We start from the raw sequence: 13,944 nt of genomic DNA, 5'->3' as shown, positions 1-13,944 counted from the left end.
GTTATGCTAGTTTCTCCTGTATTGTGTACTGTCTCACCCTTCACTGTTTAATTATATTTTGAAGTATGTGCCTCCAATGTTACATTTAATGAGTTCCTGGGTAGCACAAATCCTGGTGGCGCAGTGGTTAAGAGCTATGGCTGCTAACTAAAAGGTCGGCAGTTCGAATCCACCAGCCGCTCCTTGGAAACCCTGTAGGGCAGTTCTACTCTGTCCTGTTGGGTCACTATGAGTCAAAATCAACTCAACAGCAACGGGATTATTATTATTATTTTTTTGGGTAGCATGAATGGTTAAGCTCTAGATTTCTAGGGGAAAGGTTGGTGGTTCAAACCCACCCAGAAACTCCTCAGAAGATAGGCCTACCATCTGCTCCCAAAAGGTTACAGCCTTGAAAACCTTATGGAGCAGTTCTACTCTGTACACATGGTGTTGCCATGAGTCAGAATCGACTCGACAGCAACGAACAACAACAATGGTACATTTAACTCTTGGAGAACAAGAAATACGTCTCATTCCTTTTTCTGTTTCCAGGCAGATAGCAGGCCTTCCAGAAATGTCTGTTAGTTGAGTAAGTGAATAATGAAAGAATGAAACATCTTCCTACTTCCAGCCCTTATCCCTCTACCTTCCAGATATTTAGCTTGAGGGTTTTCTGCTCTAAGACTTACCCTACCAATGTATCATAGTACAACATACCACTGGGGAGAAAACTAAGTCCCTCATGGGTTTAGTTCTGGATGGATTTTCTTCCTATTACATTTCTACGTTAAATGTTGCAGTGTAAAATAAAGTGAACCAACTCAGTCCCCTATTTGTGTCCAATTCCATGCCCGGCGACTGTTGCTGTAGTAGGATGAGAGACTGCAAAACTGGAGGAAATCAGTGACCATTGTCCAGGAAAAATAGGAAATATTTTATTATCTTTTTTTATATTATTTTGAAATTTTTTCCCATACAAAATTGTATACATACATTGTTGCGTGACTCTAACTGCTCTCCCCATACTGTGACAGCACACTCCTCTTTTCCACCCCTGATTCCCCATGTCCATTCAACCAGCTCCTAACCTTCTCTGCCTTCCCATCTCACCTCCGGATAGAAGCTGCCTGTTGAGTCAGACTGAGATATTTTAAAGTAAAAGAAATGATGACAGGAGAAAAGAAGAAGAGACATTAAAATAAGAAGGAAATAAATCATCATTTATCTACATGCAGAAAGAGGGGATTTTTGTTTAACTTATGTATGTTTCATTTAAGACCCTCAATGAGATGGATTGACACAGTGGCTGCAACAGTGGGCTCAATTGTGAGGGTGACTATGAGTTGGAACCGATTGAACGACACCTAACAACAACAACAATGTATTTGTCTAAACCCAAACATATTAATATGAATTTTTATGGAAGCCGGTGGAAGGAATGATAGATAAACTCCAGTGAGTGTTCTGAGTTTAACACAAAGAGATAAGGGTTTAGAAAGAAGGGAAAACCAACATTGATTTTACCTTGGTGTGGATTTTGAAGGAAAATTTTGACTTATAAAAGGAAAAAAAAAGTGTGTTTAGATGATTCACTTAATACAATCATTTCTTGGTGAATAAATACTAGAGTTGAGGTGCAAAAAACTTTCAATTGGGTTTATCTCTGGATGGTGCTTGAAAAGTCAGATATACAACTTCCTTTCAATCTTTTAGTAAAGTGAGTAATAGTTTTTCTCCAACGGTACGCTAAATCAAGGTCATGTCTCATTGAATGAATGGAGATATTAAACCAGCCTACCTTCGGAAAATGTCCAATATCTTATTTTATCTTTGGCTCTTTCTAATTGTAGCATTTTTACTTTGAATTATTATGTTTTGAAATCCACATTACTTGTCTTTTCCTCCCCTCAACTGCAGCTCGAGTTAACCTTCAGCTACTTGGAGATTCATGGCGTCACCTGCAGCAAGCCAGCTCAGGTGAGTGTGAACAACAGAAACTTGTTTATGGCTATAAAGTTACAGTCTTTCTCGAGTTTCTGAAACAGTGAAAGGTCTTCTATTTTGGTTTCACTATTTAAAGCTTCACTGAGACAGTGTAGAAAAACACAATTAGGGAAAATCGAAGTTTCACAGAGTCAACAGTGGCTCTGTGGGTGAGGGTCAGGAATTTGTTTTGATAAGCAAAACTCATTCTCCATAACTCAGCTTCAAAAGAACTAATTAGCTCTTATGTTAGCTGGCAACATAAACTTCACAGTACTGTTTAGTACAACAGGTTTAACACTAAAATTTCACAGCTTATTATACAGTATTATATCGGGTCTTTCTGGGAATATACTGATGAATGAATTTTTTTGGTATTAGTAAAAAGATTTTTAAATACAGCTTTATTGTGATAGAAATGACATACAAAAAAAAAAAAAAAGGCCAAACCCATTGCCTTCGAGTCAATTCTGACTCATAGCGACCCTATAGGATGGAGTAGAACTGGTCCATAGGGTTTCCAAGGAGCTGCTGGTGGATTCGAACTGCAGACGTTTTGTTTAGCAGCCATAGCTCTTGACCACTGCACCAGCAGGGCTCCAAATGACATATAGTAAACTAAAATATATAATTTGATACGTTTTGACAGGTATACACACTAATTAAACCATTACCACAGTTAAGATACCGAATATATTTATCACCCCTGCGTTTCCTTGTAAACTCACACTCCTTCTCCTCCTCCCCATTTGCAGGCAACCACCTATCTTCTTTCTATCACTATGGATCAGTTTTGTATTTTCTAGAATTTTATATAAATGGAATCATACAATCTATATTCTTTATTGGCTGGCTTCTTTCAGTCAGTACAATTATTTTGAGATTGATTCATTTTCTTGCATGTATCAATAATTTATTCCTTTTTATTGCTGAATAATATCCCATGGTATGTCAGTATCACACTTTGTTTATCTGTTTACTTGTTGATGGTCATTTGGTTGTTTCCAGTTTTGGGCTATTAAAAATAAAACTGCTCTGAACATTTGTGTAGAAGTCTTTAATTGAACATATGCTTTCATTTCCCACTGGTAAATACCGAGGAATAGAATAGTTGATCATATGATAGATGTATGTTTATCTTTTAAGAAACTGCCAAATTGTTTTCCAAAGTGGTTGTACCAATTTACATAGTCATCAGCAGTGGCACAATATGATAGTTCCAGTTCCTCCACATCATTTTCAACACTTTGTATGGTCAGGTTTTTTTCAGCCATTTTAATAGGTATGTGGAGCCCTGGTGGTGCAATGGTTAAAGCGCGCAGTTGTGAACCAAAAGGTCGGCAGTTCAAACCCACCAGCTGCTCCATGGGAGAAAGATGTGACAGTCAGCTTCTGTAAAGATTTACAGCCTTGGGGCCAAAATGAAAACATTAACCTTACGAGTAGAAAGAGAGCAACAAAAGAAGTCCTCGGGGACCAGAAGAAAGGAAATTATAAAAATTAGAGCAGAATTAAATGAAATAGAGAATAGAGAAACAATTGAAAGAGTCAACAAGACCAAAAGCTGGTTCTTTGAAAAGATCAACAAAATCGATAAACCATTAGCCAAACTGACAAAAGAAAAACAGGAGAGGAAGCAAATAACCCATATAAAAAATGAGATAGGTGATATCACAACAGACCTAAATGAAATTAGAAGAATTATAATACTATGAAAAATTGTACTCCAACAAATTTAAAAACCTGGAGGAAATGGACAAATTTCTAGAAACACACTACTTACCTAAACTAACACAAACAGAGATAGAACAACTAAATAAACCCATAACAAAAGAAGAGATTGAAAGGTAATTAAAAAACTCCCAACAAAAGAAAGTCCTGGCCCAGATGGCTTTACTGGGGAATCTACCACACTTTCAGAGAAGTTAACACCACTACTAGTAAGGGTATTTTAGAGCATAGAAAAGGATGGAATACTCTCAAACTCATTCTATGAAGCCAGCATAACCCTGATACCAAAACCAGGTAAAGACACCACAAAAAAAGAAAATTACCTACCAATATCCCTCATGAACACAGATGCAAAAATCTGCAACAAAATTCTAGCCAATAGAATTAAACAACATATCAAAAAAATAATTCACCATTACCAAGTGGGATTCAGACCAGGTATACAGGGATGTTTCAACATTAGAAACACAATCAATGTAATCCATCACATAAATAAAACAAAAGACAAGAACCACATGATCTTATCAATTGATGCAGAAAAGGCATTTGACAAGTCCAACACCCATTCATGATAAAAACTCAGCAAAATAGGAATAGAAGGGAAATTCTTCCACTTAATAAAGGGCATTTATACAAAGCCAACAGCTAACATCATCCTAAATGGAGAGAGTTTGAAGACATTCCCCTTGAGAACGGGAAACAGACAAGGATGCCCTTTATCACCACTCTTACTCAACACTGTGCTGGAGGTCCTAGCCAGAGCATTTAGGCTAGAAAAAGAAATAATGGACATCCAGACGGGTAAGGAAGAAGTCAAAGTATCCAAGTTTGCAGATGATAAGATTTTATACCCAGAAAACTCCAAAAAACCCACAAGAAAACTACTGGAGTAGAAGATTTCAGCAAAGTATCAGGTTACAAGATAAACATACAAAAATCAGTTGGATTCCTCTACACTGACAAAGAGAACTTCCAAGAGGAAATCATCAAAGGAATACCATTTACAGTAGCCCCCAAGAAGATAAAATACTTAGGAATAAATCTAACCAGAGACGTAAAAGACCTATACAATGAAAACTACAAGACACTACTGCAAGAAACCAAAAGAGACCTACATAAGTAGAAAAACATACCTTGATCATGGCTAGGAAGACTCAACATTGTGAAACTCAGTTCTGCCCCAAACGATGTACAGATACAGGGCAATCCCAATCCAAATTCCAATGGCATTTTTTAATGAGATGGAGAAACAAATCAGCAACTTCATATGGAAAAGGAAGAGGCCTTGGATAAGTGAAGCATTACTGAAGAAGAAGAACAAAGTGGGAGACCTCACACTACCTGATTTTAGAACCTATTATGCTGCCAGGTAGTCAAAACAGCCTGGTACTGGTACAACAACATAGACCAGTGGAATAGAATTGAGAATCCAGATGTAAATTAATCCATCTATGAGCAGCTGATATTTGACAAAAGCCCGAAGTCCGTTAACTGGGGAAAAGATAGTTTCTTTAACAAATGGTGCTGGCATAATTGGAAATCCATCTGCAAAAAACTGAAACAAGACCCATACCTCACACCATTCACAAAAACTAACTCAAAATGAATCAAAGACCTAAATATAAAATCGAAAATGATAAAGATCATGGCAGAAAAAATAAGGACAATGCTTAGGAGCCCTACTACATGGCATAAAAGGAATATAAAACATAACTAACAGTGCACAAACACCAGAAGCGAAACTAGGTAACTGGGAGCTCCTAAAAATCAAACACTTATGCTCATCAAAAGATGTCACCAAAAGAGTAAAAAGACAACCTGCAAACTGGGAAAAAAATTTTTGATATGACATATCTGATCCGGGTCTAATCTCTTAAAATCTACGAGATACTGCAAAACCTCAACCACAAAAAGACAAATAACTCAGTTAAAAAATGGGCAAAGGATATGAACAGGCACTTCACCAAAGAAGACATTCAGGTGGCTAACAGATACATGAGGAAATGCTCACGATTATTAGCCATTAGAGAAATGCAAATCAAAACTACAGTGAGATACCATCTCACTCCAAGAAGGCTAGCATTAATCCAAAAAACACAAAATAATAAATATTGGAGAAGCTGTGGAGAGACTGGGACACTTAAGCACTGCTGGTGGGAATGTAAAAGATTTACAGCCTTGGAACCCTATGGGGCAGTTCTGCAGGTTAGCTATGAGTCGGAATAGTCTAAGTGGCAGTGGGTTTGGTTTTTAATAGATGTGTAGTGCTATCTCAGTGTGGTTTTAATTTGCATTTTCCTAATGACTAAACATGTTAAGCATCTTTTTATTCACTTATTTGTCATTCATATATCTTCTTTGCTGAAGTGTCAGTTCAAATCTTTTGCAATGTTTTTATTGGGTTGTTTGTTTCTTATTTTGAGTTTTGAGATTTCTCTATATATATCCTGGATTCAAGTCCTTCATCAGATATAGGATTTAGAAATATTTTCTCTCAGTCTTTGCTTTATCTTTTCATTCTCTTAACAGTGTCTTGAGAAGTTTTTAACTTTGATAAAGTGCAATTTTATCAATATTTTCTTTTCTGGAACTTGCTTTTGGTGTCAATTTGTGTAAATATTTGCTTAACCCAATGTCATAGAATATTCTGTGTCTTCTAGAAGTCTGATAGGTTTCGGTTATGCATTAAGCCCATGATCCATTTTGAGGTAATTTTTGTATATAGTATAATATGTAGATCAAAGTTCTTTTTTTGGCTTATGTGTATCTAGTTGTTCCAGTACCATTTATTTTTTCAGTGGTCTATTGTTTGGACACAGACAGTCTATTGATTCTCCAATCAGTTGCCTGTCACCTTTGCTGAAAATCAGTTATCCATGTAAGCGTGGGTCTATTTCTGGATTATGAATCCTGCTTCATTAGTTTGTCTATCTTTATGCCACTACCATGCTGTCTTGATTACTGTTGCTGTGTAATAAGACTTGAAATGAGGTAGTGTTAGTTCTTCAACTTTGTTCTTCTTTTTCAAAGTTGTTTTGGTGATTCTAGGTGCTTTGCAATTCCATATGAATTTTAGAATGAGCTTCTTGGTTTCTACAAAAAAAGCCTGATGAGGCTTTGATTGGGAACACATTGAATCTATGGATCAGTTCGGGGACAACTGACATCTTAGGAATAAAGACTTCTTCTGACCTATGAACCCTGTATATTTCTCCATTTATTTAGGTCTTTTTTAATTTCTCTCAGTGTTTTGTTGTAGTTCTCAGTGTACAGGTCTTACACATCTTTTATCAGATTGATTCTTAAGTATTTCATATTTTTTGATACTATTATAAATACATTGTATTTTAAATTATTTCCAATTGTTTTTTGCTGGACCTGTCACATGACCCTATGGGACTTTGGGGGCAAAGGGAAATTGATGCAAATATGGTGCACATGTTGTTTGCTGTGCCATAAATAATAAAGTCCTTTCTCTCTGACCCAGAAGTCTTGTGTCTTCTGCCAGTATCCATGAAATAATAGTGTATTGGCTTATAAGTAAGGAGCCCTGGTTGCATAGTGGTTAAGTGCTCAGCTAGTAACCGCAAGGTTGGCGCTTTGAACCAATCAGCCACTCTGTGGGAGAAAAATGTGGCAACCTGCTTCCATAAATATTTCAGCCTTGGAAACCCTATGGGGCAGTTCTGCTCTGTCCTTCAGGGTTGCTATAAGTCGGAATTGACTCGATGGCAGTGGGTTTGGTTTTTTTGGTTTGATTTGTAAGTAAGGTAAAATCTGATAATTGTACTGGTTAATGCTCCCAGTAGAGTGCTGAATAGAAGTAATGAGAGCACACATTTGTCTTATTCCTAATCTTTGGGGGAAAGTATTCACTCTTTCACCATTAAATGTGATGTTAGCTGTTATGTTTTTCATAGATCCCCTTTATCAGATTGAGGATATTCCTTTCTATTCCTAGTTTGCTGAGAGGGTTTTGTTTTTTTTTTAAAAATCAGAAATTAATGTTGGATTTTGTCATATTGAAATGCCTATTGAAATGATTATATGGTTTTTCTTTTTTCCTTCTTTGTGTTTTTGTTCGTTAATATTGTGAATTACATTGGTTTTCAAATGTTAAATTAACCTCTTATTACTAGGATAACTTCACTTGATCATAATATATTATCCTTTTTATATATCATTGCATTTCATTTGTTAAAATTTTTTGAAGGAGTTTTTTGCATCTATGTTAGAGAGGGATATTGGTCCTGTAATTTTCATTTTTTGTCGGGTTTTGGTATCAGAGTAATTGTGAGCTTATAGAATGAGTTGGAAAGTATTTCTTCCTTTTCAATTTTCTGGAAGAGTTTGTGTAGAATTGGCATTATTTTTTCCTTAAATGTTTGACTGAATTTACCAGCAAAGTCATCTGAGCCTGGAGTTTTCTCTTTGGGAAAGTTTTAACTACAAATTATATTACTTTAATATATATAGTTCTGTTCAGTTTTCTTGAGTGAGCTTTAGTAGTTTGTGTCTTTGAAGGACTTTAGCGTTTATCTAAGTTGTCAAATTTATTGATATATAGTTGTTTATACTATTTATTATCCTTTTAATATCTGTAGAGTATCATTCTTGATATTGGTAGTTTGGAACTTCTCTCTTTTTTTTTCTGTATCAGTCTGGTTAGAAGTTTATCAATTTTATTGATCTAGACAAAGAACTTGTTTTTGATTTAATTTATTTTTCTGTTGATTTTATGTTTTCTATTTCATTGATTCTTCTTCTGATCTTCATTATTTTCTTTCATCTTCTTACCTTGTGGTTTAGTGTTTAAAAGTAGTAAAAAAAAAGATTGTGAGAGTGTGAGTATGTGAATGGAATTTGTTGATAACCTTCCTAAAAGAAATTGTCAAAACTGTCAGTTTATGTTGACTGGGATTACATACAAATCCTTGGAATTTTTCCATAGTTCATCCTAGAGCAGTGTTTTATCCTGTGTATTCATCATTTCACAGAAACTTGAGTTTGGAAGAAAAATCATAGCACCGTATGTTTACCCAAATGGTTAAACACATGTAGCAGTGAATGATCACTTATGAATAATGACATAACCAGGGCCTTCTTGATGGTCGTAATCCAGAAATCTTTATGTTATGATTTGGGGGTGGGAATATGGGGAGAAGGGCACAGCATTAGTGAAATGCTAATGTGAAGATTATATTCAAAATATGATTTGACTGTGGGATTTAATTTTGAGAAAGTATGTTGATACAGCAATATCGGTTTTCTCATGTGGCTGCTGGAATTGGTCTTGTCACTGAGTGTAGTCTTATCCCCTTTAATATGCCTGCCATTTCGAGAAAATGGGTATAAAGCAGTCCTGTCAATCTGTTCTATCGCTATAGGTAGCAACAGAATATCTTTACAGTATTACTTTAGTATAACATTGACTTAAGGCATGGACCTTGGAGATTAAATTATAGTGAAACAATTACACCATTTTCACAAAGGGGATAGCCACTCAAAAGTGGCAACACCAGAGGCAAAACCTGATGGTATTGAAACTTCTTGTGTTTCAGAATTGCCTGTGGTGCTTTTTATAAAAATATAGATGCCTTCAGCAGCATCCTCTCTCTGTCCCATCACCACTGTCTTCTTTCTCACACACACACCCCGTCTCTCTCTCTCTCACGCATACACACTCTGTCTCTCTTGCTCTCACACACATGCTCACTCTCTCCCTCCTCCCTTCACACACACCCCCCGTCTCTCTCTCACACTCTGTCTCTCTCATACTCTCTTTCTCACACACACCCACTCTCTCTCTCCTTCTCTCTCATACACCCACACAGACAGACAGACAGACACACACACACACACACACACACACCCCTACCCACATCCACACACATGACAGGATTCAGTAAGTCTGGGGCTGGCATGTGTATTGTTATCAAGTGCTCACTCCTTTTGATTCTGCTGTGCTCCAGAGACTGACAACCAATAACGTGTGCAACTTCAGTACCCTTGGTGTCTCTAGTTTTGATTTTCTGTTATGTGAAGTCATAAAGATGACAGTGTTAGCCTGTGGCACTCACAGTCTAGCACTGATTGGGCATTCTTTTCTAATGTTCTCTGGGATTTATTAATATTTTTGTCCTTGTTACTTTTATCATTATTTAATTTTAGTTTGTATATACTCAGAGAAAATGCCTGGGAACTATACATTGCATTGTGTATGAGTGAGAATTAGGGTGTCAGTGAATTAGTGAAATGTGACATTTATTACTGATATTTTCCTTCTCCTTGTGGAAATATGGAAGACCTTTGTCTTATTTTTTACAAGCCCTTGGTCTCAATTGCTTTTATGGTCACTAAATCGAAGTCAGCAGCTATATATAGTTTTAAAGTTACAGAATTTTTGAAAATTTCTCATACAACTGAAAATATGCTGTGATTTTTCTTTCATAATAAAGTTAATTGTTTGTTATGTCATAGGGTGATATTGATAAAGCACTCGTGGCTGTTTATATTAGGGGGAAAAAAAAAGCATTTTCCAGATCTGTTAGCTGCAGTTTAGTAGCAAATGCTGTAAAGTTTAGTTAGATTGTTTCTCCTTAAAAGTGGAGGTGAGGTGGGGCTAGGAATCTGAATTCTAAATAAGGCAGGAAGGCTTAAATCTCTTTTTTTAATGTGTGTCGGAGGTCATGGAGTATGTCTTGCTAGGTGTCTAAACAAAAAGTGTTTCAAACATTGTTTCTCTCCTCCTGTAATTGTATTTGATAGAGAGTCCTTTTTTCTGAAGAAATAATTTATTGTGTTAGTCACACCTCTATCACTTTGTTACAATCTTTACATTCTACAAAGGGAGAGGGCACAATGCAGGGCAGGGCACAACGCAGGGCTGTTTGAGTTCGTTCATTTAAGGTTGAATTTGAAGGCCTTATTTCTTCCCTCATCTGGCACCTTCCTTCTTCCCTGTCACTCTACTCAGTCCTGTGCAATTAAGGATGATTAGGTGCTAAGATTAAGTGGAATTAGAATAAGCTAATTACTAATTACTAGCACCCAAACTGTGAGCTGCATAAATCACTAGATGCTAGGAAAGTAGAAATACCCTGTAGTGAAAAATATAATTACCCACTGTGGGATGGTTGGTGGTGGGGTGTAGAATGCAGACACTATACTCATTTCCCAAAGAACCTGGCTTTTTAAAACACGCATTTGCACAAATATGTGCAGATCAAAATAGCCTAACTGCCCTAAGCAGCTCCAGTATTAAGTAAGACACCTCACTGAGTGATCCTGAGGTTGATCAGTAAACACCTCTAGGGACAATAATGGTTTCTGCCCTTTTCTGTGGGAGAAGGGCTTCTTTTAGACTTTAAATCACATCCTCTCCATTTATAAGCTTCTAGAAAACCTTTGCCTAGAGAATTTCAAAAGCAGCGCCATTAATTTCTTGAGGAACATGTTCACAAAGCAAAATTTTTGATACTTCAAGGTATCTATATATCCATTGTTGGTTTGCACTATAATCCAGCTCTGCCCCTTAGTAGCTGTTGACCTTGGGTTTGTCACTTAATCTCTCTGTGCCTCAATTTCCATATCTGTAAAATGAGGATAATAATAGAACCTATTGTTAGGGATATCAATGAGTGCCTGGAACAGAGCCTGGCACATAATGGAATTGCTAGAGGTCACTGGTGGCTCAGTGGTAGATTTCTTGCCTTCAGTGATGGGGGCCTGGGTTCAATTCCAGCCAATGCACTTTATGCCCAGCCATCATTTGTCTGTCAGAATGCCAGAGGCTTGTGTGTTGCTATCATGGTGAACAGGTTTTAGCAGAGCTTCTAGCCTCAAAGAGACTAGGAAGAAAGGCCTGGTAATCTACTTCAAAAATCAGGCAGTGAAAACCCTACGGATCACAACAGTCCGATCCACAGCTGATCATGATCATGGTGCAAGAGTGGGCAGTGTTTTTTCTGTTGTGTATTGGGTTGCCGTGAGTCGAGGGCCAACTTGACAGGCAGCTGACAACAACGGTATTATTACTGTTATTAATTATGTATTATTTCCTGGCTGTTCACCGTTGTGTTAGCCAGTGTTGTCTTCCAAGGGCTACCCACAGACTCCTCCAGATGAAATGAACTGTACATTATGCAAGTGTACTATACGGTGGCTACAAGCTTAGAGAAGTCTAGGTTTCTTTGTTTTGCTTTGCTTTAAGCAAGGAGCCTACTAATGGCACAGAGGTAGCACTTATTAAATAATCTGTCAGATTTCTCTACAGGTACTTAGCCCTTTAAAAGATGAATTTTTTTTTTGGAATTTTTTGGTGATGCCATGTTTTTTCACTAATGGCATGTATGCTGAATCATTGTTTATTGGTAGTTTTTTATTATTTGAAAAAATGGGATGCCAATTGCAAGTGGGCCATATTGGTCCCATGTTCTATGAAGTGCCTCTCATGTTCCAAGACGTATACCACAAATGTGGTACGTATCAGTCCCATGGCCCAGAAAGTGCATCACAAACTGTTTTCAGGGAGGCAAGCACTTTATAAAAGATGTCATCGGGGAAGTGACTAATGCACGCGGGCCATATCAGTACCATGTTCCATGAAGCACATCACAAACAAGGTGCGTATCAGTACCATGGCCCGGGAAGTGCATCAAAAACTGTTTTCACCCAAAAAATAACTCATTGACTTGAATATTTCCTAATGCCTGTAACCATACCTTCCCAACAATACAAAGGAAATAGTAAACATACTTGGCAAGCCTTATCTCGCTGTACAGCAGTGAAAAGACACAAAAGTTTCACACAATCACTCCTCCGGGAAGCATCCCCTCATACTAGTGACTCTCAGCACTCAAATGTGGTGCAGACCAACCTCCTCTTGTTTTTTAGGCAGTTGCACCAGTATCCACTAAGACGCCAGAACGTACTGAAGTGGCTCAAATGCCTGCCAATAAACCTCCAGGGGAAGAAAATGTAGCTGGAACATGTATGTGCCATCACCTGGTTATGGAAAATAACCATTTTAAGGACTAAAATCACTTAATCTTTTTCTCTGATATCATCATTTTGATGATAAATCACATTACTTTTTCTTTTAACAAACATTTTGAAAGATTTAGATTATTTACTTTAAATTAGGCCAATTTTAGGAAAACCTAGAGCAAAATCTTAAAGCTACTTCATTAGTCCAGTTGGTTAATTGTATTTTAAGTGTATTTGATTCCCTCATGATATTTTTATACTAATTATGTATCAAGAGAAAGGAAATGTGTGAGGCTATGCTGATACAGCAATAATCCAGAGGGACTGTATTTTACATGTATATTTTGAGATCCAAGATAGTGGTATCTTTTATTTTTAATGATTGAAATTGTTTCTTTTTATTTGAAATGTGTCCTTAATCAACCTTTCTCTCTTTCTGACCTGTCCTTTTTTCAGGTTAATTTATACTTGTATATAGAACTAGCTGTGTGAACTTAATCTCAACTTTTTCTGTATGAATTTTGAACATTTCCAGCAATTAATTGTAGGAGTGAGTCATTTCCTAGTATTAAACCCAGCGCTAAACATTTTATTACTCTATTCTCTTAATATGAGCCTTTCCAAATATTCCCTCTTAAAGAGGCCAAAACTCTTATAAGCATTTGACTTTTCTTTTGCTACCAGGGAAAAGTTTTTTTTTTTTTAATTAATGTTTTATTGTGGTGAGTGGATACATAAAACAAAACATTTGCCACTTGAACATTTACTTTCATCATGTTGTAAACTATCACCAATATACTTTTCCAAATTTTTCCACCACCATTAACAGAAGCTTCATGCCCCACTCCAGCAATGTTTTTTCATTTCATTTAAACATCTCATAGGGTTTCCTGTTTTTAAACCATGTTAAAAAGGAAAAGGTAACAATCAGATTGCCCTTAGATCCTCACTGATGGAGATATTCATACTTTCACCAGATAGCAGAGGGATATAAAAAACTTTGTAAGACTGTATCTCAGGACAGTCTTAGGTAAAGGGAGAAGTCATGTCAGAATGTGGTAAATTCACATAGCCAGTAGGTTTGAATCTACCAGTTTGACCCTTAGAAACACTTGGCTTCACTCCATAGACACATCCAAACTCCCTGAGGGACTGAATTGCTGGGTGGAGGGCTCTGGGGACCATGGTCTCGGGGTACATCTAGCTCAATTGGCATAACACAGTTTATAAAGACAATGTTCTACATTCTACCTTGGTGAG

The 13,944-nt window shown here is 36.8% G+C and overlaps 1 protein-coding gene across 1 annotated transcript in view; it reads left to right on the top strand.

Moving 5' to 3' along the window:
* Window positions 1–13,944, top strand: part of CARMIL1 (capping protein regulator and myosin 1 linker 1) — a 439,497-nt gene that overhangs the window by 194,813 nt on the left and 230,740 nt on the right. Inside the window, exon 4 of the mRNA XM_004383977.1 lies at window positions 1,900–1,959. Coding sequence (XP_004384034.1) covers window positions 1,900–1,959 — 60 coding nt within the window. The remainder of the gene's footprint in view (window positions 1–1,899; window positions 1,960–13,944) is intronic.

Source organism: Trichechus manatus, unplaced genomic scaffold (assembly GCF_000243295.1).
Source record: "Trichechus manatus latirostris isolate Lorelei unplaced genomic scaffold, TriManLat1.0 scaffold00115, whole genome shotgun sequence".
Classification (NCBI taxonomy): Eukaryota; Metazoa; Chordata; class Mammalia; order Sirenia; family Trichechidae; genus Trichechus; species Trichechus manatus.
Note: the sequence above shows the minus strand (reverse complement) of the source record. Positions and strands in the feature narration are given on the sequence as shown.